The 26,229-nt window shown below is 44.1% G+C and overlaps 1 protein-coding gene across 4 annotated transcripts in view; it reads right to left on the bottom strand.

The window, feature by feature from the left end:
• The window catches only part of LOC144476188 (kin of IRRE-like protein 3), a 243,802-nt gene that overhangs the window by 68,801 nt on the left and 148,772 nt on the right, over positions 1 to 26,229 (bottom strand). For all 4 annotated transcript variants that reach the window (XR_013494983.1, XR_013494982.1, XM_078192847.1 and 1 more), the window contains exon 2: positions 5,749 to 5,876. Coding sequence is in view for 2 of the 4 variants with exons in the window: in XM_078192847.1 (XP_078048973.1) it covers positions 5,749 to 5,876 (128 nt within the window). In the remaining 2 variants the exon portion in view is untranslated. The remainder of the gene's footprint in view (positions 1 to 5,748; positions 5,877 to 26,229) is intronic.

The raw sequence follows: 26,229 nt of genomic DNA on the forward strand, positions 1-26,229 counted from the left end.
GACAGCGAAGCGATGTCCGAAACTCCCCCAAAATTTCGTCCGCTGTACCCCCGTGGAACATTCAATTTCCAATAAAATTCTCGACATCGATGTCAAAAGGTGATCGATTCGCAGCGACCCGCGGCCCATCCAAGTACATGGCAGTATCCGCGCGCGGGCGAGCCTCGATCACCGGTTCGAAGCTGAAATTTCTGGAAAAATGCGAGCCGTGTCGTTTCGCGTTACGATCGCGGGAACATCCAGTGCTCTCATCCGTTGAACGTGGCGCGCATATCCGGCATATCGCGGAAGAGCGACGCGAGCCACGGAGTCCTCGGCGCCGGGAGCATAGGTCCGAATCGCGGACGTGACCCGCGGAATCCGTCGTTGAACCGCGATGCTCCGGATTTTCTTTTCAATCCCGCCGGCAGACACCGCGTTCGCGGAACGTGCGCTCGCTTGAATATGCCCGCGATAACAGAAATGCCGGCTTCGCGCGGCCTTTAACCGGCCAATTGTACGGAAATGAGGGGAACGGGCCGCGTCGACGGCCTGAGACGTCCCGCGGTAAAATGTAGGCCGACTTGAAAAGCCGAGGATTTAATTAAAACATTTCTTCGTACTGGATGGTCGGCTCGTCGTCGCCGGTGAATGCCCGGCATTGCCGAGTTGCCGCCTTTAAACGTCAATGACATTCAGTCGCCGATTTCTGCGGACAATCTGCGTGCCGTAATCTTCGCGAAACGGTGACAGAGACGGAAATGCGACCGGGATTTGCGACAGATTTTTGGATTGCCGGACCTCTAGCAAACGACCGATAAGCGAAGATAGAGCAAAGCTGACCGACTTGCGAAATTAACTTTCAGACGACGGACCGTCGTTAGATTGCGGGTTTTTATGCGAAATAAAAGTTGTCTGCACAACTTTCAAGGTACAGGAGCTGCATAAATGGTTATTTTGTTTCCTAATGATTTTACTGTGTCGATATTAATACAATAACATATCTTCAGATTGTATGAATATTTTTGGTACGTTGCAATGGACCCATTCATTTTTGTTAGACCTAATAATACGCATATGTAATAATTAAACCGTAGATATTTGTGTAATCTAGAAAGATTGATCACCTGTTACAGTAGCAGAAATATAGCTATATACACTTAGTAAAATTAAGTAAAAAGATTAAATCTGTCTTAAAGCTGACCTGAATCTGTTCTGAAACTATCCTATATCTGCCTTAAAGCTAACCTATAAATGGTATTCGAAGTTGGAAGAAGAAAACGAAACTAAAAGAGAAGTAGCCGCAACACAACAGAAAAGTAGCAGCATGTGATAAAGTACATAAGTTTCTATAACATTTGAACCTACAAACAAAAGTCTAGGTTAAGTGCACGAAGTGTCGGTAACTTAGCGACTCGTCCCATTGCTCAACCATTTTTCGAAACATATTTTTGAAGATAATTCCTGCCTTATCTTATTACTTATATCTTATTTATCTTTTTACTGCCTTTAAATGGGTAATGTTGGGTAATATTATACTGATGTAACTTTGCGCTAAAAAAATTGGCAATGGTATACGTAGTCTCATTTTACAGAACAAAATCTATACTTTCGCCTACTTAAATTGATCACTCTTGAGAAATTGTGCTTTTGCAAACCTCGAGAGCCGGATATGCCGCATTCCCGCGAACATTCTGCAGTTTCAAAGCATACGGTGGTTGAGAAATTTCTTCCGCGAATCGAACTGCCTTGGATCCGAAGATTGAAGTCGTCTCTTTACAACGGCACCGTAAAATTTGATGTACGATTTTTTGTCGTCGTTTTATTGCACTTTGAATGGTAGCCGCGCAGGTGACAATGGAAGGTTCGGATCCGACCGGATTGTTCGGCTCGCAGCGAACCTATACGATACGATTTTTAATGAAATGTATGGGAGAGATGGTTCACGGCGAAATATTACACTCCGCATTTTTCCTTCTATCGTGCCGTGGAAACAGCCTCCGCGAATTCGAGTCGACTATCTGGCCGCGTAAAAAATTGACTTCCTTCTGCATTTTTACACGATCAAATGGCGATTGCGGGGCCGCGCGATTGAAAACAAAAAGGTTCATCTCCGTCTGTCCCAGATTTCGCGACAATGAAAAATATATTCCTAGCGTCGATTCGCGAGCTGTTTTCTACGATTTCAATATATTATTTAAAGCATCGATTTTTTTACGCGCAGATTTCGCATGACTGATTCATGGCGGAACGTAGCCAGCCCGTGCAGCGATTGGATTCCCGACTGTGAAACTTTTATTAGAATCGTTTCCGTGAGTACACGTTGACCTTCCGCGGCGCGCGGCGCGGTGTCAACGATAAGACAATGGGCATTATCGGCTCCGCCCGATCCGTGACCGGAGAGTGTTTTAAATATTAATAACGACTAATTGCGCGGGTTCACAGTGCCGTTAGCAAGTCGGCGGACCGCATGAAAATTAGATTAATCCGCATAAACGGTGCTCCATTATATTTAATCTGTATGCACATATCGTACGAGAACTGTATTACCAGTTCTATAAATTAACCGGCGGTCGGTCAATCGACGTTACAATTTTCACAAAATTGCCAATAACGACCGTTTCCTGATCACGTCAGCACGCGTCAGCCCCGATTTAACAACGATTACATGTTTACAGAACGCTGAATAGCGCCGGACTACATGGTTGATAGAGAGATAGGAGTTCGCCGCAAGAAAATTACTATACCGGTTCCACGATCTATATACTTTCGAACCTGGTACCAACTCATTTTAAAAAAGAGCCCATTCGATCAGGAAAAATTCTTAAATATCACGCTCCTCTCAGGCCGGTAACTACAATCTAGTAATCTTACTTAGAATAATAATTATTATAATAATAATTATTATAATAACTTTATCGAAGGGACAAACCCCCCACTTACGAATATCATTTATTCGATTTATATATAATCATTACAATAATTTTTACGATGATCTTTTGCGACGTATTGACTTGTGTTTTATTGGTTGTATCAAGGTTATTGCAATAATTTTTATTTTTTATACCTATTCAGTCTAGTCAAATTTAATAGCCCTTTTGCGAAGTACATATCGATTAGTGTTCTATTGATCAACACATTCAGTCCATGTTTTAACAATACTCATTGTTAATCATTTTTTTCCGTAACATATAAGTCCACTCTCTTGCAACACCCAAATTATTTCAATTTACTTATACAGAATATAATTTTTTAAATAACATATCGTCGGTCACCGAAGGCTGATACTCCGTGTGGCTGTATCCTGCTATTAATATCCGCAGAGATCTTCGAGTTCTCGAAGACCGGACGAACGATTCCGACGACCAGCCCTTTGCATATTAAAGTTCGCCATTCCGAGATCGTGTATCGTCCGAGTCGCCATGCGAAACGCCATAGAACTTTTATTCCCGGCGTCAGCGCGCGGAACGGCCCGCCGCGAGTCACGGCATAATGAAAATAACATTTCCGTTTTGACTTTCAATTTTGTGGCGGTGCTTCGGCCGCGTTGATCCCGCGTTCACAATGGATTTACACGACCGCCAATATGGGCGTAGCGCGGTTTATCGAGCCCCGGTGTTCCTATCTCGCGGATTTGTTAATTTAAAAGGTAATATCCGTGCGCGCGCATGATATACTGCCACTCCGGCCGATAATCTACGCCGGGATCCGTTCGCGCGTATTTCCGTTTCCATTCTCTATCCTCTCGACGATTTTTTCTTCCTCTCTCTCCTCTCCCTTTCTCTCTCTTCCTCTCTTTTTTCCACTCTCTCTTCCTCTCTTTTTTCCACTCTCTCTTCCTCTCTTTTTTACTCTCTCTCTCTCTCTCTCTCTCTGTTGCTCTCCCTCTATCTCGTTTTTTTCGGTTCGTTCATTGTTGTCGTCGATCGATTTCAGCTTTTCCTTCGAACCGGCCTCTCTCGCCCGCCATCACAGTCGGATTTCCATCAATCCCGATTCACTTTTGCCCGTTCCCGCGCGCTATTCTTCCGGCTGAATTATTTGCTCGTTTTATTGGGCCCCACCCCCCGATCGTATTCCTCGGCAACAGCGTCGTTGTTCGAGTTAATGGACAAGCGACGAGGAACACGCGACACGGAACGTCGCCGGTATTTCACTTAAGTTCGAGCCATTCGACTGCTCGGCCAGGCGGGCGCGCGCGCGACCGCCGTTGCCGACGACGACGAACCAGTATTTATTGTCGGCGGACGCGTTACGTCCACTTTCGGACCGAGAAACTTATCTCGAGCCGAAGTTTACTGGCAACGGCCAACGGAGAAAAGTTGGCTGTCGGCTACCACCGGCCGACGACTCTCTGTGCTCGAGGGGGCGGTTTTCTCCACCGCACCGGCAACAATCAACCCCCGCCGGAATGGCGATAGACGGCCAACGACACACGCCGTGACTCCGCTACCCTTTCCCCGTTCTTTTCCCTTCCTGCGAAACACTTTCTACTAATTTTTTTTCCCCCCTACCGAATGCCGACGACAATCGTCGCGCCAGTCACGCCATCGTTCACGCTCCGAGGATTCTTCCACGACGGATCTTTTTCCAACCGTGTTATCGGATTTGTCGAGCTTTTTGCTCGTTCTACGGTATCCTACACTGTGAAACGAATTTGTTTTACAACTGACGTACACGTTCCGACTATTTTTGGTTAACGTAACCTTGTGCACACGGACGGTCTAAAACGACGAGCCGTTTATTTTGGAAGTGACCTAAGTCCGTTTATTGGTTTTTGTTGACTGCAGTAACGCGTATATTGTTCACTTAATAATTGTTATTATTTTAATAGGAATTGTAAATTTAAGTCTGTTAGGTACACTTAAGCAGTGTGACGCGTTGGTACTGTGCACGCTTATTTTTTTATTTTCTTGTTTTGAGAGAGAAATTCTTAAATCTTTTAATTTCGATAGAAATGGACTTAGGTCACTTTCAAGACAGACGGCTGAACATAACATATAATCTTGACGACCGAGATGGGATAACGAATTTATTCGTACTTAATTCCAAGTTCGCTTTCGGTTCGAATACTTCAGAATGTCCGAGATTTATGCTTACACTTATTGTAACATATTACAATTGTGCTTATTATATGTGCATTGTCATCATTCGGTGCGGGATTTCTTTAAACCAATTGCTTTTGTGTAACATTAAGGTCATTTACTTTAGGTCATTCTACTTTTTATAAAACATTATTAAAGCTTTTTTAAAGTAATTCCGAGTTTTAATATATTATGATATTTTAAAGTAATTTCACGTTGAAAAACATTATTAACGTTCTTTTAAGTCATGCAAAATTATAAAATGTTATTGACGTTTTCTTTAAGACATTCTGCATTATACAATACTATTAACGTTTTCTTTAAGGCAGTCTGCTTTATACGATATTATTAACGTTTCTTAAAAATAATTGTACATTGTGAAACGTTACTGACGTTTTCTTTAAATCATTCTACATGGTAAAATACTATTGACGTTTTCTCTGAACTATTCAGTGTTGTGACATGCTATTGACGTTTTCTCTGAACCATTCGGAGTTGTGACATGCTATCGACGTTTTCTCTGAACCATTTAATATTAAGAATGAATAGTTCCTTTAGACCACTGCTAACTGGTACCATAACAAAATGCGCTCTGAATCGACCGGTAAAGATCGACGGCTTCAACGCCAGCAAGAACGTGATCGACGAAGATGAAGCCAGTTAAGTATCGTAAAATTCCGCGAACCTTTTGATCCTTCTGCCATATGCATTGGCCCTTCTTCCCGAGCACGCGGCAGATCAGCTTGGCGTCCTGTTTGGGGTTCACCTCGGTGTACTGCGGCGTCTCCTCGAACTGCTGTATGCCGCGACACACTGCAAGCACACAACGAAAAGAACTCATTAACGGATTGCGATTGCTACGCTGCCGCGGCCCCGCGGATCAACGGACCGCCATCAAAGCGGCGGGAACGCGTTTCACCCGCGCGCACACGGCGACGCTTATATCGGTCGATGAGAATGCGAATCCTCGCGCGACGAATATAAACTGGGAAGTTGTTTCGCTTCGACGCGGGAAAGAGGGTAGGAGCTGAGTACAGAGCGACAGCAAGAGGGAGGGTGAAAGAGCAAGAGGCACGAGCAAGCGCGGGGCTAAGCCTGCTATTAAAGCAGGCCGTTGCTCGTTAAAGTTGTTATTTAATTCGCAACTTCGACGGAATTCGTTTAACCCCTTCCCGTACGGACTCATCCGCGACGCACGTAACAGCGACGCCGGGGTGTATAAATTCTATCAACCGGATAATCGCATCCCCCCGTTCGAAACGATGCACCCCCTTGCACCCCGCCAAGGGGCTGCCGGATCCTGCCTCGATTGATCGGCGTCTCGATTATTTCTTCGACCCGATTCCTTCGCGGAAGCATCCCCTCTTTATCCGATAACAGATTCACCCTTCGACGATTAATCCCCCGGGGTTAATCCTTGGGGGGTGCGACCTTCCGTGTCGACACACGTTCGGTAATGATTTCTCAATATCCTCGAGAGTGCTCGATAGCAAACGTGTTTAGCCTGAACAAACGATTCGGTCATCATTAGTCTTTCGTTTACAAAGGATTTCGTATACCCATCTTGTTAACAGAATTGTACATACACTAATTTTGTGGATGCAATCATTTAAAGCTGTAACATGTAGTGTGATATTTAGAGAATTTGTAGCTTCCCTTTGGCGATATTTTTATCATACTCCATATGGAGGCATACGATATATTTAATAATTATATATATTTAATACATTAATTATATGCATGTAGGTTAGTGACGCTAGTAGCCAGAATTTATAATAGACCGGTTACAATTTATTCGCAGCAGGTGGCTTTTGATAAATAAATAAATCTGTCGGAAATATTCAATCCTTTCACCTCTGCGTAGGTATCAATATTCATGGGCTGTTTCATAAAAACCGAAGCGAGGAAGAAATTCAATTAACCAGAAAATTGTTCACTGTAAAAGCAGCACGTCTTTTTAAAAAACGCGTGAATAACATTAACGCGCAAAGATCCTCGGTCCGTTAATTAGAATGATAAACCAATATCTTTCCATCAACGTCATCCCCCTCGAAGACCCCCTATCTCGCGTGACGGCGCCACGATCACAGGTGTTTGTCCGTTCGTTCCCGCTTTTATCTTTCAGTTTTATCTCGCCGTAGCTCAGTTACGTTTTAACATCTCATTTGCACGCCAAAGGATCACTCTGCCGGCCGGCGGGCACGGTAAATAAGCAAATGTAGCAACAAGAGTGCGGACCGTAGGACAGAAATTCCTTTTGTGGGTCAGCGTGCGACAAACCGAGCCGCAATCGGCGCGACGCGTCGGTGCGTTACTACACCGCTCGCCCCCGTCCCGCGGACCAGCTGAAACGGAGTCCCGTGACCCGGCGGACCAGCTGAAACGGACGAAACGAAACGGGCGTGTGCGACGAGCCGGCCGTCGACAAATTCGGCGGATTCGTTCGCAGCCGCACGCGCTGCGGGCCCCGTGAAAATTTTACGCGCGCGGCCGCTTGCGCGCTCCGGCAACGCCGCGCCGGATTGCGCCGTTAAAAATTCAATTTTTCAGCGAGATGAGAATGATTAATAAAGCCCGGTTTTTGCCGGAGTGTCCCGCCGAGTACCCCCACCGTTCCCCCGCGGTTACGCGGCCACGGGAAATAACTTTGCAAAATTAACAAGCCGACCGAGAGCCGGATTCGTTTCACCGGGACGAGGCTGCGTTTCGCAGCCGAATGAAACGGTCCGGCTAGCGTGATTTCGATCCTCTAGAATCTAGAATCCAGAATCCAGAATCTCTATGCGCCATATAGCGGCGGTCCGGTTTCGGTGATCCCTTTTTTTATGCGGCCCAGGGTGTCTTTAACGCTAAATCCGCGGCGCGTTCCAACCGATTTAGAAAAACAACTGGAATGTGATTGCTAGAATTTTTTGAGCTGTTTTTCTTGATTTAAAAAAATAACTGGAACGCGATTGCTCGAATTTTTTAAGCTGCATTCATAATCAATGAACCTACCCTTAACTGAACTGCTCACTGCCAGTTGTTGTTTCAATATGTATTGCATATTTCCAAATTAGTAAGGCAATGTACGAAATAAAACTGCAAACTTGATGAGTTAATACAAGATTACGTGAACTTTGGAATAGTTATGTTAACGATGATAACCTGTTTAAAGTTGCATGGAACCACCATGGTTTGGTTAAGGGTTGGAGGAGATCAATATTCGCTGCCTCGTAAAAATGGCAAGACTGATTAAGATCTCACGCGATTTATACTATACAGATCTACTGATTTGAAGAAAATTATTCAATTATCTTTTATCATAGCCAAGGCAGTAACTTCATTATTCTTTTAATTGGATTGTCCAAAGTGAGGGCAGAGGTGACACGCTATACAAAAATTCTAATAATATTTGTGGTATTTAGAAAAACTTGCGTCTCTTGCCTGTTGAATTTTAAAAAATAAATAACTTATTAAATTTAAATTTTAAATAAAAATATAATATGCCTTGTACGATAAATGTAAAGTTAATTACCCTTAAAAGAAAACTGAAACGACAATGATTGGCTGCCCCACAGTAACTGGCACCACTTACGACGGCTCGTCTGTCAGAAAGACACATATTGAAATCGCGATTGCGCGATTCGCGAGCGTGTTAGCGGTGATCTTTGATAAGCCTCGCTTGGGGGCCGGCGAAAATAATTTATGACGGTGATTCACGGCCGAGACAAAGACCTTGCCAGAAGTTACGATGTAACTTCCAACCCCCGTTGAATTATGCAGCCTCGAGAACACCGGGGAGGACTTATTTTCGCCGTGTGCCAGAGATAAAGCGCCGCTGGAATTCAAGCGAGTTCGCGGCTACTTGTTTGCGGCGACGCAGTCCGGCACGGCGGTCCCGGCCCTCGCCCTCGTCCTCGATGAAATTAATATCACGGTATCGAGAATACTTCGCGGGAATATTTTGGGCGAACTACCTCGAGCGGTTTTCGAGTTTGATCGATGCCGCGAACTCCGGCAATATCGTGAACTTCGCCCTTCGAATACCGCCGCACCGTGCCACGGTTGTTTGATTTCGGTCTCCATTTTTGGAATACGCGGACGCCGGACAATTGTCGCGGCGTTTCCGGAATATCCGTGACCGAAAATTTCGCGACAATTCGAGGCAATTATTCGACGATGCGAACATTGAATAATCGCACTCCGCTTTCGCTACCGATGAAGTCTGCGGCTAGAACGGGACGAAACGCTCCCTTTCTTCTCCTTCGCTTTTCCATCGTTCACACCGCCATCAAATCTTACACGTTTTTATAAAACTCCGGACGTTCCTGACGTTTCAATTAATTAACGGCGATATTTACTTTTCATCCACCGAAATGGAAATCCTAGAAAACTGTGCGTCGACGAGAGAATTTGAATGAAGCGTTTTATTAATCGGACAAATTGTAACTGGAAATAACGATTCAAGTTAATTAAGAGAATCGCACGAACATTTTATTCTCCGAAATCCGACAGCGGGGATGTCCTATTTTTCATTGATTTCCCGAGGAACTGTTAATGAAACGTCGTCGCAGCATAACCAGTAATATACTCGGTGGCGTTTGCACGTGCAGTAGGAAATAAACTACTTGAATTCATTTAGCCGCGGAATATAATCGTCCGGTTGGCACGTTAAAAATTAGCTGCCGGGAAAATCGGAATGAATACGTTTCAGTTGAACCTGAAACGGCGGGAGAAATACTCGCGTAAAAGTGACGAGGGAAAAGTTCCATGAATCTTCGTTAAAGTTGAACAGAGTTAGTTACTGCATTTTGGATTCCTGCGGTGGCGGGTCCGTTTCTATTCTCAATTACTACCATTACACCGTCTATTGTGACCGTACATTTGACACGTTCTTTATCGACGCGGTGCAAAATGGTACTACAATAGAATGAAAATGCTGTTAATTCTTTATTGATGTGAAAGTATACTTGAAAATTTGTTCACACCAAGAATATATAAAGATCGTCATCGAAGCTTGTCGTTCGACTATTACACTAAATTTGACAGCGACAAATTAGATAGCGATAAAATAGACATATTTGTCACCAATGTTGCAAAATTCAAAACACGTTTGTATGAATAGTTCAAATAATTTTTTAAACATGCATATACTCTGTTCGTCCAATACGTTCTCGCTCTTTCATTATAAAAATAACGGTGTGTCACGAAGATTTTCTACAAATTTTAAAATACAAAAAAATGTAGATAAATTAAATCAATGATGCTGAATGCATCGCTTTGGTGCATCGCTTTGGCGCTGAAACAAAAAGTGCGCAGAAGTCATCGGAAGGCCCGAGGACTGTGATGAAACGAGTGTTCCATTTAAGCTTGCGTCCCTCTCTCCGCGTGCCCCGCATTCTCTAATTGTGTTGTCCGTTGTTCGCGCAACAAGAGGAGCGAATAAGACGAGAAGCGAAGAGACTGCGGGATCGTCGATAAGAGTACACGGGGAGCAAGGCGAGCAGCACGAGCACTCTCGCAACAGGTCGAGCGTGTTTCCCGTTGAATTCGAAGGCTGACACACGTTCGACTTGCTAATTGCGTTTGCGTATCGCTCGGAGAAGCGCCGTCCGCCTCGGCGAGCGTTGATTCCGCTTGGATCCGCACGGATCCACGCCGCGATAAGCATCCGTTAACCAAGCCCGATTCGCTTTTTTTCCTCCCGAATTTATACCATCGGGCAGCGAAGTGCATCGACGAGCCTGGCCGAGTTTAGCGAACAAACAAACTTGTTTGGCGCGCGCGCGCCCCCGGGGCGCAAGAACGCAGATTAAAATCGACAAACAACTGCGCCAACAATAAAACAACATCTCCGATCTGAATTAAAATGCTATATTAGAATGGAATTCTCTCGATCGACACGGTCGGGGTCAACGTAAAACCGGGATTTCATGAATAAAATTCCGCGACGGGGAAATCGATAGAATAAACAGAAAAGAAAATTGATTTACATTCGTTTCGAAGAGATAGAGAAAGATGGCCGATTTTAGATGTAGGTCCGGCCATATTGAATACTGCCTTCGATGTCTGCTGTTGTCGCATTCGATTCCTCGGTCTCCCAGCTCAGCTATTTTGCAGCTTAACCCTTTGCGGACCGCATAGCACATCCGCTTGGTACCGTTTATTTTGGATTTTGCCCAATCCTTTATTTTGGTATTTTCATTATAAGGTATTTCTCTTCTATTCGTCATTATCGTTCCAGTTAAATGACATTGCATATTAAGTAATTTTTGGCCATGTATGATGCTAGTATATAATCTATCGGTGAACGCTCGAGTTCGTGTCTGTGTCGACATACACTCGGCATGGGACAGCTAAGGGTTAATTATTAACCGCTTGTACTATAACAACTAATTAGACGAACATTTCGTTCGACAAAATCTAGTAAATAAGAATACTATTCGTTTCTTATAAATTAAAACAACATTTGGTTAGGATATATTTCTAATTATTATACTATAGGATGTATATCTACTTTAATTAGGACTTGAGTAGGATGTATTTCGTTTTCAATTATAAATAAAAAAAATTCTTTTATCTGCGTCAATTCGTTTAAATCAGGTTCCTTAAAATTTTCTTCATCATTTTCATCGCTACGATAGCATTGTAATAATTAAACCAGAAACACGTCGACCAGTTGTCGTGTACCATCAAAATAAATCTCGATCTCGAAGGGTTGACAATTGCGAAGCATTTTCATGCAATGCTAAGATCGTAGAACAAGGAGGAAGCATCGTTGCATTTAGTAAAAAAATGATGGATTTCACCGGACGATTACACGCCGCGTCGATTCGCCCGAGAAAAACATCTCGCGAATTTTTCCGACCGCCATTGGCTAATCCCGGCCGGAGTGCACTCGCAAGCTCGTCCAATCGCTCGCGACCGCGATGCATTTAATTCAGCAGCGAGGTAAGCAGCGCAGCGGACGCGTGAAAGGAATATGCGAGGGAGTATTTCCGCGGGGGTTCGCGATTACCATCGCACAGCGGAGCTACCTGTAAATTGCGCGGCCGCGGCTGACTTAAAAACGACCGGGTCTTTTTTCCGCGCCCGCGCTCTCCGTCGCTTCCATTCAAAAATTTACGAGCCCCATAGAAATATCCCGACTTGTTTCTCTCTGCCCCTCCCGACCACCGTAGAGAACGAACCGCCATCGGGCGTGTAACGCGCGATGATTTCTCCTTTCGGGCGCCGTATAAATTCTCTTATCGGCAGCCGGCGATCCCATTCCTTCGAATCCGAAGCTACGGCCCGGATATCCTGGCCGGTACATAATTCTCTGAAAATTTCTGTCGAACGGGGACGGCCGCGCCGAGAAAAAGGCCGGCGCACCTGTCCGCGCCGGGAGCGAGCGCTGTTTTTAACTACGGATTTACGGCCGTTGATTGTGCGCCACGGGCTTGATCAGTTTTCCATGCGACTCTAATTACTGCGCAGTCGGAGATTGAAGTTTTCTGTGCGCGCGCAATAACCGGAAATGTACGATATATCGTTGCCGTTTGTTTCGTTTTACATAGTGAATGAACAAAATTCGAGTCGCAGTTTCACGAATCACAGCGTAATCGCTCGTATGTAACTCAATCTCTAGTTTTCCTCTGCGCAGAAATTTTTGAGCTGTAACAACGATGATAGTTCTTGCAGTTTTATGATAAAAAAATTGCTGGAACTCGCTTTTTAATAATTACTACAATGCGATCCTTTTTTACAAGCAAGAGCTGCTTGATTTTTCCGGGGAATTTTTACTATATTATGTACGCATTCTTTCATAGCTCTATTTCGCTCTTTGCTGTATTTAAAAATTTATGGCTACGGTTGAATTGTTTTGCAGAAAGATTTTATAGTTTTATAGTAAAACGTTACTAAAGTACACTACTTACTCGAGCATTACTATAGAATATATAATATTCATGAAAAGCGTACTTTATTCAATTTTTCTGGGATGTGCAATTTTTACGGTGTTAAATTGAAGAAAAGAAATTCAACTATAATATCGTAGAGTTTTTTTGAAAAATAAAAGCAGAGTGATCAAGAACGATTATCATAGTCGTAAATTACTGAATAAATTATACAGATACCTACAGAACCTTTAGGACTGCGTGAACGGCTACAAGTAATCTACGAGTCACTCTGTAAATTAGTGTTTGAGAGAGAGAGAGAGAGAGAGAAATGACGATTAAGATAACGCAATGAAGAGAAATAAGGACGAAGAAATAGAAGATTAGAGAGGTCAAAGGGCTGAATAGAAACGTCGAGCATTCAGTGCAGAGCCGTGAGCGAACGAAGTCATACGTTATCGTTGTTGAAGTTCGAAGTAAGTCGTAACGTTGCAGAAGCTCGTGTTGCATTAGTTAATAAACTGTTATTGTTATTGTTGTTTAAATATCGCGTTGTACCCTCCACTACGGTAACTCGCAGAACTTCCTAAAATAATCCCAACAATATTATACTGCATAATAAAACAGTGCGACGAAATCGCAGATGCTTGTTCGGCGACATGAAAATTGGATCACTGCACTCGAAATGCGGAAAAGTATGAATCGATACTCTGTCGCGGGAATCGTGCAACAAAATCCCTTAATCCGTTATTAGCAAGAACGACGTGTGTTTGCCTTTGTAGGTGACTCGGCGGTAGGTACGGGACGCGTTCACCCTCTTCATCTACCGACGCGCTTTCGGTGCTCGAGCCCGCATTACGGTTTTCCGTCTCGCTGGCTCCTACTGATTGGCTTCTGAATCGTCCAATTATTAATCTCTCATCCGGTTTTCCGCGGGAACTGATCCGGTCAGGTGGCGTGTGATAGGTCGTTGCCAGACTCGCTGAACTGTGCCTATTAATCGAGTTTACGGGACAAGCACGTACCGGGCTTATTAGCAACACCTTGCACGAGCCGCGCGTCCCTGATTTGTTTCCTGGCAAGCCCCGCCGACCGAACAGCCGGTTGTCTTGAGCCGATAGCCCCTGGCGTTATCCGGCCTCGTCCGCGACCTTATTTTCCCAATTTTACATACGTTTCCGTCTCGTTTGACGCGGTATCGTTTTTGTAGTATCGGCTTGTTGCGAAAGTAATCTCGGTTTTCCAAATGGATAGCTTGCAAACAAACCGAAATTACTTTCCGCAACAACCGAGTAGTTCGGCCTGATAGAGCACTGTGAAAACAAATCGTACAAGGGTGCACCTGGGCTCATTCGGTAGCGTAAAGCGGCAGCTTCCGCTACCCTGAATTCAGTTTTATCAAAAAATGTTTTTACACCGTGCGGTAAAAGTATTTTCACGTCATGCGACGAAAATAGTTTTTTGCCATTGGAAAATTAATACACGTGCTGGCTGTTTTTATATCTACATTTTTATATATACATATTTAAGCATCAGGGAAGCCTTTACGCAATAACTCTTAAAAAAAGCCAAAACGTTGTACCACCCTGTTATCAGCTACCAGAAGTTTTAAATGTATTAAAACGCAAAATCCTTAAGTATCTTAGTTTTAAGATATACGGACTTAGGTCAGTTTCCAAATAAACGACGCATACATCCTTTTCTCGTTTCACAAGTATAAGCGTTCGTCCTGTAATCAAAAATTTGTAGCCGTGACTAATGTTTTCACGAACTTGAGAATTAATGTCTTCTCTTTGCGATGACTGTTCAAAATAGGATATACAACGTCGTTTCGTAAAGTTACGATACTCCGAAGTTCGTACTAGTCCCGCATCGGTACCGGAGAACGTCTGCTCGTTTGGAATCACGTTTCAGGGGCGAGACCTCCAAGTTTTCAATTCTGATAGATGCCCGATCGCACGGTCTCCTTCTTACGAGAAACTTTCGTTATTGGAACATTGTTAATCGAACAAGGGTCGATTCGTCGAATAAATCCCGATGCCGGCGGATTCTCGCCGAAAGCAGAAATTCCAGCCGAACCTGGCAAAAGGGCGCATCGTTCTATCGGCGAGAGAAACACAGTCGGGAACTGTTCCGTCGAGATTAGGAAGTGGCCGGGCTGAAAAAACCTTCGCTCCGAAGTTAAAGTTGCGAACGAGGGCGAGTATTGAGCGCGCAGGTACGCCGGTAAAAACCCGAAATCCTGTCTAGGAATGAACCACGTAATGCCGGCAATGCGAGCAATTTCACGCCGGCCGACTCCCGGTTCGATTCGGTTTCGATTGTGCCCACGGATTACGAAGCAATTACATCGCTTCCCTCTCGTGTCCGATCGGTTAAAGAGCTGACCTTTTCGACATCGTCGGGAACGGACTCGTAATTTGTTTCCGACCGTGCGCCCCGGTCTCGCCCCGGTCTCGCCCCGAGCCCGGCACGCGGAGATTCACGGATGGCCGGGCGCTTGTCGCGCAGGCCCGATCGCGCCGTTTCGCCGTCATAATGAAAATTCAAAAGGGCCAACGGCAACGGCAAGAAAAATGCCGTCCCGCTTCTTTCGGTGTCGCGTCGTTACGAGGCACCGAGACGCGTCCAGATTTTACCTACGACGCGGCGCGTAACGAGCTGACGGAAAATTACTTTCCCAGTATGGCTGCTGCGCTATCCACGGTTATTAATTATTGACATTTGTCGCGGCAACGACACCGTCTTACCACCGCGCCAGCTCCTTACAAATCACGAGCAATATCTCACGCCCTCCCTGCGGCCCTTTTCCCGACGTTTTACAAACTTCTGCTCGCTTCCGGCATTATTCAACGCGCAATCGCTGTTTCGCGAATCAGCCGGCTCTAGTTTCGACTCGGTAAATATTATTTATTATTATTACTTATTCAGTAGTAGACAGAGAGTTTAACACTTTGTCTGACGAGCCTGTTTCGAAGAAATCTGTTCTACCCTACAACGATTCTTTATTTTTTAGATAAATTAATAATAGCAAGTAAAAAATAATAATAAGTAAAAAGTAATAATAAATAACAACTAATAAATAAATCAGCTATGAATGGATTGAAATCGACAAATGATTCCAAAAGAAACTCAGAGATTTGGAGCGCCTATACATTTATAATTCATTAACTAGGAACAAGTTCGGCAGGAATAGTTCTCGAAGGGTTAAATGTAAACGGTTCGGGCAAGAATTTCGTGGAATCCCGGGAGATAATGAACCCGGCGGGGACGCGTGCGCAGGAACGCGCGCGGACTTCATATTTCGAATGCACCGGTGCACTTTAACTTTTCGTCGGGACGGTTCGTTTGTCTCTGTCCCGCGGGCGCACCGATTTATCGCGACCGAATGAATGCACCGGCGCGGCGCGTAAATTCTTCGTGACGACGGGATCGTAGCAGACAATTTCCCGATAAACAGACCCCCGCCGTAAGGCTGGTTACCGTTCCGCGCGCCGCGTCACGCCACGCTACGCCGCGCGTTTTACATCGATCCGTCGCGTCGGCACGCGCGACGATAATTCAAAAGGACGCCGGCTTTTTCACGGCACTTTCGCTCGGACCTGTCCATCGGAAAAAGAGAAGTTACGTAGCGCTGGATAAAAGTATAAAAGGGCTCGTCGCCCCGTGAAACGAAAAGGTGGTTTGCAAACGGCTGCCGTGAACTGAGCGGCCACCCAATGTTTTTCAGCTCGTTAATCTGTTTTTTTTTTCTTTTTTCGAACATCATCGATTTTACTAAATTCACCCGACGGTCGATCGAGTGGGTTAGTATCCATTCCGGTGTGAATCGTGTTTCAGAGAATTTTATTTATATTTGCTAAATGTGAAGAAATGGAGCAAAGTATACGGATACTATATTGTATAACTACTGTATAATTAACTTAAATCTAAATTATCTTAGTAATAAATTTGGTCAGTAAGCAATATTCACGTTAATAAACAATAACATTTTAATAATAATTTAACACGTTTAAACATTCGATTTTTCTCTTAGGAAGCGAGCGCGTTCAAATCACATTTCGACCTGGAAAAAGCGATTTTTGTGAGACATACGAGAGATCGACCATAACTTTGTAACCGATGAATATTTTTAAAGAACAAAATTGTGATAGATTCTCGAAACTATACTCTTTTAAACGCAAAAAGCGTTTCCATATAAATTGTCACAGTTCTCGGGGCAAAAATTCTCAAAAATCGTTTTCACGCGACACCGTCCCCGTACACCAATATACCAACACTAGGAAATGTAAATGTATTTAGATCCGCAGAAATTGCTTCGTAGCTTGCAAATGAACGCTGAGGGTTAAATAACGTACCGTTTGTTCCGGGGAACGGTCGCGCCGCGAAATTTGCTGAATAATGAACGGACACTTCTTGCCAGGCACCGAGCGGAACATCGTCGTTCGAGATGGGGGGGTCCGGAACGAACGGGAGATCGGGCAAGAAAAAACCGGGTCTCCATATATCGTCGACCGTGACAGTTTTTAATCGCAGGAGTAGGTTATTGGTGACTCCGGTGTATATCGCATTCGGGCGTGGACCGCGTGCATTTTTTACCGGCGCACCGTGTGCATCGGACTCTCGCCTGTATCGACGCCCGAACGGCTCTCTCTCTCTCTCTCTCTCTCTCTCTCTCTCTCGCCGCTCTATATTTTTCCCGTGGAAGCCTTCTTGGTCGGTCGCGAACGTTTTTGCGAATTAAATGCAACGCGATACACATCGGAGCTGTTGCCAGCCGCGGCGAGCCGACCGCAGAACAGATTGATACGACTTTTTCGATATCGATCTTGCCCTGCGGGACCCCTCGACTGAGAGCAGCGCGGTCCGGAAACCGTGGCAAAGAGATACCCGACGTCTCAAGCCCGGTCCTTTGTCCTCCTTCCGGGAAAGCTTAAATTTCCCGCGACACTCCGCGTGATTTCATTGCCTCTGGACATCGATGTTCGACCGAATGTAAGGGGTTCCCCGAAAAACGTGCACCAAAACAACATTTTCCAGCTCGGCTTTCAATACTATATTGTATCGCGTTGCGGCACGCATTTCATCAAGGATAAAACCGCGGCGAAAAAAGTTGCAAATCGATTTTTCGGAGGACATTGTAAACGGCCGGCTTTTCCGTGAATGATCGAATAGAAGCCAATTTGGAAAAAAATTTTTCCGAACTCTGCACGGCCGTCAAAATTAGGAACAAGCCTATCGATTTTCGCTGCGGGCTATTGCGACGCATTGTTCGCATAGGCTACGATAACACCGAGACGAAAAATCGCGAATTCACTTTTTGAGAGGACATTGTGACGGGGAGACTTCCCGCTTGCAATCACGTGAGAGTGAGTCTGCGAAAAACATGTTTCTTCCGTATAGTCGTGTGGATTCGGGAAATTTTGAAAAAAAAACGCGGAACAAGCTGCATTTCTCGCTCGGTTTTCTACGACTCTGGTCTTTGGAAGAAAAGTTGAAGCGTGTGAAAGTAGAGACTTCAACCTTCGAAATGAGCACAAGTAGAACATTTACAGATTTTTGTTCACAAAGCTACAAGAAGTCAAGTATCAGCAATTGTACGCTTTTATTTCATAATTATTGAAGTCATGAAGCTGCTTGGAAATTGTTGCATATACTTCTTTACTCAGGCACACGATATTATTAAAGTTATAAAGAATTTCAATAAATCATGTCTTGTAATACTTATGACTAAACTGTGGATCTCTTATACAAAATAAATATTTTCCGATTATTAGAAACAGAAATGAAATGAAAATAAATTGTTTCCCTTAACCATTATAATAAACTGAAAATAGCACAATTGTATTATTAAATTCTTCTTACGCGTTCACAATTTTATATTACAATATTTCGGTCGCATACATACACTTTTGTCATAAATGCATAAAATCCGCAGTCTACTTACGGGGCAATTGTTATCAGTCGCTTTTAGACCTCGATCGGTTCAGCGTTAATATTGCGCAGCGCCGCGCGTTTTATATTTCTCTCCGATTTTTACGAGTGTCCGGTTGCGCGTGACTATAGGAAACACCCCGTATTAAACCGTGTTTGCACGGTCCGCAATTTTCTATCTGCCCAATCGGTAATAAACGTATGGTCCGCGGCGCGTCCCGCTTTATCGTGATTAAATATCAACAGGACTGAGCCAACGATATCGAGTTATCTAAAATTCGCTACCAATTGCGGGACTGCTTGACCAGATACGGGAGCCACGCTCCCGGGTCACTGCGACCCCTCCCGTGCCAATAATACACTCCTCCGGTGGATGTTTAACGTATCGTCGAACAATCGTTTAGTTACACCGGCCGGCCGGCCTGAAAATTGTTTTATCGCGGCCTGTTGTTAACGCATTTGCGACGCCCCGCCAATGTATTTTCCGCGTGCCATAAAATAGCATTTTTCCGTTCATTTCGCTGTCCCTTCAATTTCAGCAGAGCCGGACATTAGCTCGAAGACACGCTCTCGGCGAATTCGCGACACCGTCATCCGGCCAGTTAAATATTAAAACGTGAAATTTTGATTCTGTTTACACGATTCATGGCTTTATAGTCTTGATTTGTGATACGCGAAAATCCTTTTATCAAACCAATGACGTTCGTGTACCAGCCTCATCCTTGTCTAACGGCCTCGACACATTGCATGTCGAACTGTCGACCATCCGTTTCAACGTTTTGACTGCAACGCGAAACTGTCACAAAACCTCAAAATATTAAAAGGAAATTAAAGCATTTCATTCGATTGAATCCAAATTGCGATGTCAAGTTTCCTGCGACGTCGGTTACCTTTCGAACATTTTTCGAACACGAAGCAAATTACAATACACAAGCGTATCAATTATTTTTCGGATCGGAGCGAGTAATTCTGCCAGCCGTATATGGGTGACGCGTGCTGCATGAAACACATAGCGGTGGTTTTTATTTAGATTTCGGTCGTTCTACACCGTCGTCGCTCTATTTCTTCCGTTGGTGGAAGATAATTTGTACGGTATGTCGGAACGATGGGAACTACAATAAACGCGGCGCGAGAATTGCACCAGAGATGCAGTACGTTCCAGGAGTTTCAATTTTCGGCGTGCTCCGAAAGTTGGAAAGAAACGGCGGCAATAACGGGCTGATTCCGCAGCGAGCCGACCGCGACCAATTTCCCCGTTCGCTGATTAATTTCGCCAAGGCGGGACTTCACCGATTTAATAGCTCGCGAACGTAATCCGCGGGTACCCGGCGCGGGTCATTGGAGGGGGGGTTCCAGATCGCAGAGAATTCGCGGCGCATTGTGAACCGCGCGTCGTCGGGTCAACGACACGCGCGGCTCGCGAGAGAATGAACTTTTAAATCCGCTCGGCGATCGAGCGCATCGGGGATGAAATAGTTGCGCGCGGCAGTACCTAATTAGCGCTCGCTCCCTGGGATCATGCTTCGATTTCATTTTCCCCGCTGCGAGCATCGACTCCCTCGTTTCCACGAGTACCCTTTCTCTCTCTCTCTCTCTCTCTTCCATCCGCCTTCCTTTCTCTCTCCGGGTTCTCCGCGAGGTTTTTTGCCAGTTAATTTGTCATGAATAAAGGCACGCGGTACATTTCGGTGGAAAAATAAACGGCGGCTGACCTAATGTAGCCTTAGACCATATAATTACTATACGTTCCGTCCCTTACTCAAAAGAAGTGCGTTGATAAAAGTGTAAGACCGATTTCCAGTAATCTATCCATGTTAACCCCTTGCACTATGATAACGAATCAGACTCGTGATAAAGATGCCATGTACAATCTACTAAATATGAATATTATTAATTTCTTCCTACTTCTAATAAATCGCAATTAAATTGAATTTTTTTATTATCGAAGTCTAGAAGCGGAAGTAAATATAGACAATACAAGAAACAAAAATTGTCTGGTCCTATTAAGGAAAATATTAGGAAGAAATAAGTGCTAATCAATGCGACGTAAAAGGAGTCGTAGTGCAAGGGGTTAATGCCTTCGCAGAAGTAGGGTAAACGCGAAATGATCCCTTTCGATTGGCTCCAGTTTTTATGAAATGAGAGATTCAAGACCTGCCGATTATGAACAAATTACGCTTCCTGACTCTCATCACTTTCTCGCTCTCCCGTAGTTCCCATTTTCGGGTAGGAGTTCAACAGACGTGTGTGTCTGAACTGTTTTGGGTGTTGGGTGTGTTATTTAGGCGACCGCGGACGAGAGAGATGCGCGACGGGAGTCAGGAAGCTTAAAACAATAGAGACAAAGTGAGTCAGACGCAACAATTACAACATGCAAGAGCTTTGACTTATCCTTAAAGCACGACGAATCATCTGCACGACGTCACAATGAACACGCCGTATAAAATATGCCGGAATAATATTCTGCAATTTTGAAAGAATGACACGCCATTCGACGGTAATGAATATACGACTAACATTTCGTTAAACGTTACTTATTTATTTTTATTTAATATTATCGAATTCAGTACGAACCATCTCGGACCTTTTCCTTTTCCGTACCGTGAATGCAAATCTGTTAGCCAGATACGCGAGTCCGCGAACATTTTTGTAGGAAAATTCGATGCATTTTATTTCGTCGAAATTTTACCCAGCGATGCATATTAATTATTATTATCGACGATTTTGTAGCATTCAATTAACGTAATTATTGCCGACATCCATGCAAATATGGATTTCACGGGGTTAAATTAATAATGCACTCGCTGGCGTTCCAGATCTTATCAATATTTCAGCTGCTATAATTTTCTAACATGTTCTCTAACGTTTTCGATAATATTTTTGACAAGCTGTTTTAACAACTATGCAATCAACGGTGATTTGCACAATTCTGAACTCTATTTACTTATTCAGACATATTTTTGACGATCCATTTTGCAGATCCATCGTTCTTTATATTATCGCGAGTGCTATAGCAACGTATTTCATTTAATTTCTGTAAATTGAGTAACTAGACGACGATTAAAAGATTTCGACTGCATCAAAATGCCACGCTAAATGCAGTCCGAAGGTTAAAGAGCGAAAGAAAAATCTCTTCCAGGTCTTCGCCGGGTTTCCGCAGAAGACTGCGGATGCTTTGGTATTCGCAATGAATGCGTAATTTCGAAAACCACTTCTCTAGCTCGCTCACGACACGCTCTCTATGCACGGCACAAATCTTCATTCGTGTTCACGTTGCATTCTTGCATTTGCGAAAAGCAAAAGAGCACGATGCGCCGCGAAACCTCGTTACACACCTCTAGTCGCAACACGCGGAGCAAAAAAACTGCAATTACTGTCGCTGCAACGAAAAATACGTTCTTCGAAGTTAACTTCGAACGCCGTTGCAAAATATCTTGCAGAAGTCAGTCGTCTTGACCAAGTTTCCCCGGTTAACATAAACATTTTCTCCAATTTCTATTAGTTCTTTTAAAAAGTGATTGTCGGAGTTTCCACTGAAGACTACGCTTAACTCCTTGCATTTGAATGGCGGCTCTGAAGCACTATTAAAAATTGCTATATTGCATTTCAAAAGAATGTTAACGCTGAAAAGAATTATTTACGTTACTAAAACGCGCATCGAAAAACTTGTTAAAAATGTAAGTACATATTGTATGAGCAAACGAGCTTGATATTATTTTATTTATATAAAATGGAAATAATCGTAGAAAATGGATATGGGGTTGTAGTTCGGAAAATAAGCTTTGATCTTAATTCTATAAAATATAATTTTTATATCATTTAAACGAGTGCTATCGTAACATTTACCGCAAATGACACATGTATTGAGTGAATAACACGTAAATGTAAAAAATGTTTACAATCTGAATAATCGTGAATTAAAAAATTATTGTTTCTCAAAAAGCAAATTATGTAATATTTTCAAACCTTCCGTCTTCGACACGTTTAATTGAAACAAATTAACAATTAATTGAATTGAAATGAAGACATTTGGTATGATTTCTGCACGACAAATATAATGTGAATTTGGCTCGAAAATAAACAACGAACACAGCAATTGGCTACCCTACGGTAACCGACCCCGCTGCCTTAACGTTCCGCGTAAATATCGAGTGAAAAACGCGTCCGCCGCGCGCGGAGCGAGGTGACATCGATCGAGGAAAGCGGGGAAATGTTGCGGAGGCTGGTTCGAGACCGACGTTCAAACCGCAAATACGCTCCAGCCGAGCGAAAACAACTACACCGAAAAATGACTGGTTTTAAAAGGGGTGGGCGGCGCGACGCGGAAAGTCGCGTTTCACCTTGTCCGCGACCGCGTCCGCGACCGCGGCCGACTGTTCCTCGCGATCTCGAGCGGAACGCGGAGCCACGAGCACACTTTAGAGCGGCGCGCGTAATTGCCACCGAAATCAAGCCATCGACCACGAAACGAGTTCCCCGATATACGCGCGCCAGTTGATCCCCGGCAAACTTCCCGATGAATCGGGCCAATCCCGCGGCCCAAGAGTTCGGAACAACCCTCTCAGCCGTTCCGCGCCGCGGCGCTTGATTTATTTATTTACCGGGTTGCTGCGCGTCGTGAATTCATTACAACGCTAAAATGGAGAAGCGTGTGCGTGCGCGCGCGCGCGCGCGCGTGTGTGCATACGAGAAAGAGAGGGTGGGGGCGGGGGGAGGGCGGTCGGGGAGAAAAATAGGAAGCGAACCGAAATGTAAAAATAATATTAATCAAATACCGATTCGACGTCGAACGGCGAGCAAATATCCATTCTTTACGCGAGCCGCACCCGAAATATTGATACGCTAATTGATACAGTGTAATTTGTATGATTACAGAGAGAAGTCCGCTGTGGATCATATTTCATCCGTTTCGTTTTATTCGGAATTTCGTATGTTAAATGTAATACGTATGCATTGTTCACGAGTTATTAAATGCGTCGAGTGCGTCGCGAGCCCGCCCGCGCGATATTAAAGCCTTCCCGTGCTTAATGATGTCGAGTAAATTTGACAAGGGAGGTTGCAAAAGGCGCGAGGATACGACGAGAATACAGTGCTCGCAGAGCTACTTAACAGCTAAATGTAATTCAATTTGCTGGAGATATCAACCGCGGTCGCGGATTCCAACAAGTTCAGCGGAAATTTTGCGGAACCATCGACTGCGTGTAAACACGTCGGAATCATCAATGCCGGGGAACAAACTGTATTCGTACGCGCGTCGATTTTGATGCAATTTATATGGGGAACGGTGCCCGGAAAAAAATATTTCCTATACATTTTTCGCCCGTGTTTCGGGATGAAAACTGCAGTCAGCATTCAGGGCCGAGAGTGTGCCTATTTTTTAACGCGGCGGCTACAGCACGCCGGTAACGATTTTTCCAAAGTTACGTGATTTTAAATAGCGAATCTAGCCGCGTGTAAGGCTAAACGTGAACATTATTAACGGAAGCGATTTGTTGAAAAAAGTTGCGCAACGGCGATTGCGTAAGTAAGCTTTTACACGCATTATTTTCTTTGAGCGATCATTCCATTGTGCACCACTTAATTTACAGGAGAGGATCAATTCGCATTTAGCAGTATTCGAACGGAATACTCAAGATTTATCCATTTATTTCTGATAATTAAAGTAATTCTGAATGCGCTGTATATGACGTTCTCGATCATAGATTATTTAAATTTGTTTTCTACAAATCTATGTGACTTCTCATAGTTTTCTGTTATAATTACTCGTTTCAGTATAAAGTGTTCAATATACGATCTTCTTATAGAAATTATAATCTACAATGTAAGTCTTTATGTATTGTTAACCGTAAGATTCTAATGACATTACAGTTAATAATAATTACACTGCGGATTTTAGGTATTCGTGTAAAAATTGGCTAGATATAATTTAAAACAGTAAAAAGATAGAAAGTATCAGTATATCCTTTTTTATCTATTAAAGCGATTACACAAAACTTGCTATTTACTTTTCGTTTCGTGTAATTTACGCAGATAATTTTCATCTCGCATAAAAATCTGCAGGCTGATAATAATATTCAAAATTCTCAAATACGATTCGAATTTCCTGTTTATTAAAAGCTTGGAAATTAACGACAATGCGTCGATACAGCTTCGGAGGGGGCCGAATTACTTTCGCATCCTCGAATTACGCTATCCCCCGCGGTTTCCCACCTGTTCCTATAATTACGGGCGACGGTTTCGCGAAACAGTATACACCTTTGACATCTCCGCAGTACCCGGCAAGTTTGCGCGCCGTCAACGAACACGGCCGGCGTCAAGCTGTCCCGCAAATTATGTTGATACAGTCCTCGGCGCGGTTTCGTTTCATTCCATTTTTCACGCACGGTCTGTGCAAGCGAGTCGCGTTTCATCCGGCGGCCGGCCGTAATTGAGATTTTTCTAGCGCGCGCCGATTTTGCCGGGTACGCGCGGGGCTCGTATTTATTTTCCGGCAAGTAGGATACAGTTTTTCATCGCGTTCGATCCGGGCGCCGACAAACAAATTCCCCCCCCCCCCACCCCCTTCGGTCCGCTGTCCCTGAAAAAATACACGGCCGGAACGAGTTCTCTCGCGGAAACGTTGTCGCCGGCCGACGTCGACGGACGACGGTTTCCACACTCGTAAACGCGGGAACGACGTTGGAAATTGCGCGAGGAGAAAATGCGGGACTGTGTTTTTTTTTCTTTTTTGGTTCCGTTGTCCGGCGGAGCAGATGATTTAACACAGTCGGAGAGAAGAAACGGAGGAGGCGGCGACGGTAGGGGAGACGAGGCAGGGGAGAAGGAGGTGCTAAGGAGATTAAGAGGGGAAAGGGTGTGCGAGTGGACGGAAGCGGAAAAAGTGTACGTTTCCTCTTACTTGTCTCTCCGAGACCGTGTTCCGTGATTTATAATGCTTCACGTCTTAAGCCGGTGACTACAGGTGTTTAGACGGCTGTGAATTTTTGCGGAGTGTATCACGTAACTAGTGCAACTGTCCGAAGTATTGCATAGCAGACAAACAATTCGTTCTCAATAACAAATGAAGTTCTACTTCGCGTTTTCTTCTATTCCACGACTTTAACTACTAAAAGCAGACGTAGCCTTCGATGAAATTAACGTGTGAAGTAAAAGTACCTGTTATGGAACGCTTTTCGTAGGTAATCGATTATCATCGATTTTATTACAACTTAAAACTGTCATTATTAATTATTTATACTATTGTACAATGCACTGATGTTTCCAGAAAACGTAATGAACTTTCTAGTATTTATTTAATACGAATGCAAAATAATACTAATAAACTAGTAAAATATGTGCATATACCTTCCATAAAACACCGTAAAACTGAAGTA

Source organism: Augochlora pura, chromosome 10 (genome assembly GCF_028453695.1).
Source record: "Augochlora pura isolate Apur16 chromosome 10, APUR_v2.2.1, whole genome shotgun sequence".
NCBI lineage: Eukaryota > Metazoa > Arthropoda > Insecta > Hymenoptera > Halictidae > Augochlora > Augochlora pura.